General features: G+C 46.7%; 1 protein-coding gene across 1 annotated transcript in view; it reads left to right on the top strand.

Moving 5' to 3' along the window:
• pum3 (pumilio RNA binding family member 3) overlaps window positions 1–1,309 on the top strand; it is a 19,035-nt gene extending 17,726 nt beyond the window's left edge. The window contains exon 13 of the mRNA XM_015391078.1: window positions 553–1,309. Coding sequence (XP_015246564.1) covers window positions 553–682 — 130 coding nt within the window. The 3' untranslated portion in view covers window positions 683–1,309. The remainder of the gene's footprint in view (window positions 1–552) is intronic.
• Window positions 1,310–1,554: the final 245 nt, after the last annotated feature.

Below are 1,554 nucleotides of genomic sequence, written 5' to 3'. Positions count from 1 at the left end.
GACTGCACAGACCATGTTTTCAGGAGGACTTTCTCACTTCAACATAGATTCTAACTACTTTCTACCCGCTGATCACAGCTAATATAGCCGCCATTGTTCCAGGCAGAGAAAGGATAGGGTAGCTCCGCCCACCGCGCATCAGACCCACTTTACCACCGCGCAGCTAGAGCAGCAAAGATGCTTCAGCCGCACATTAGAGCTAAACTTTTACAAATATCAAAAATGAAGCAGCACGCGCATTCTTGCTGCTCCTGCTGCGGTCCGTCTGAACGTAGCATTAGTATGTGGTTCTGAAAGCAGCTTCCATCATGGATCAGAGCGATGCGTACAATTTGACCTGTGTGATAGAATGCAGCTTAGAGAACATGGAGTAGAACCTTGGTTCTGAAGCTCCTGGTCGGTTCTGACCAGAAGGAGTTTGTTAGCAGACGGCCGGTTCGGTTCGTTCCACGGATCCAGCTTTAGTTTTCCCAGTTCTTCCAGCCTGGTTCTGGTCTGTCAGGTTCTGGTTCTCCTGGGTTTTCTGTGACGTCTGTTTGTTTCTCTCTGCAGCCTCCTGAACAGCTGTGAGCGATCGGTGGCAGCCGAGGTGAAGCAGGCGCTCCGCTCCATCTCCGCCGAGCTCCAAAGAACCAAGAACAACAAAGGAGCTGAAATCCTGCTGGAAAACCTGAACAAATAGACTTTTTTTTTTTTTACTCCAAATGGACCTCAGCTGTTCAGACATCGCTTCCTTTTGGACCAGGAGGACGTCAGACCGCCGCTGACCTTCTGCTTCACTGATTTCAGCCGATTAAAGGACGAAGCGTTTAGAATCCGGATCATGTGTTCATCTCTGGACCGGCTCAGAACCAGACTGGACTGGATCGTCGTTTCTAAGGAAACCTTTTGTTAAACCTTAATAACTGAGAAGGAAAAATAAAGTTTATTGTGATAATCTGTTTATTGTTTGAACCCGGTTCTACAGGGAGAAGGTTCTGTTCGGCATGAATGTGGCGTTTATCTGCTGCTCAGGAACCTGAACAACACAAAGCTGCAGAGCAGCTATGGAGGCGGGTCCAGACCTGGTTCTGCCACCAGGTGTTCCTCACCTGCCGGTTCAGTCAAGCAGTTCTTCTGGTACCACAGAAATCAGCGGTGAAACATGGAGGAGGAAGTGTGATGATGTGGGTCTGCTTTACTGGATCCATGCAGCCTGGAGCAAGATGGCCGCCTGTGGTCAGAGCGCCCCCTGCAGAACAATCACTGATTGCCCATTGGTAGAACGGGGTTGAAGTGAAGCTACCGGCCGCCATATTGGTACTCCCTAGTTAGACCGGTCCCAATGTAAACAATCTGTGCGCTACCGCATCAAACAACCATGATGTTCTCATTTTCAGGGGGAATTAAGACTTTTAAAATAAAGATAAATTCATCACTTTGACACAGACTGGCTGTTTATAGCATCAGTAGATTAACTTTAACTTAGAATAAATAAAATAGATGTCACATTGCAGAGTCATTATGAAGTCTATAAATCATCTAATATAACATATTATACAAATAAATCACAAT

Source organism: Cyprinodon variegatus, unplaced genomic scaffold (genome assembly GCF_000732505.1).
Source record: "Cyprinodon variegatus isolate N-32 unplaced genomic scaffold, C_variegatus-1.0 Scaffold524, whole genome shotgun sequence".
Classification (NCBI taxonomy): Eukaryota; Metazoa; Chordata; class Actinopteri; order Cyprinodontiformes; family Cyprinodontidae; genus Cyprinodon; species Cyprinodon variegatus.
Note: the sequence above shows the minus strand (reverse complement) of the source record. Positions and strands in the feature narration are given on the sequence as shown.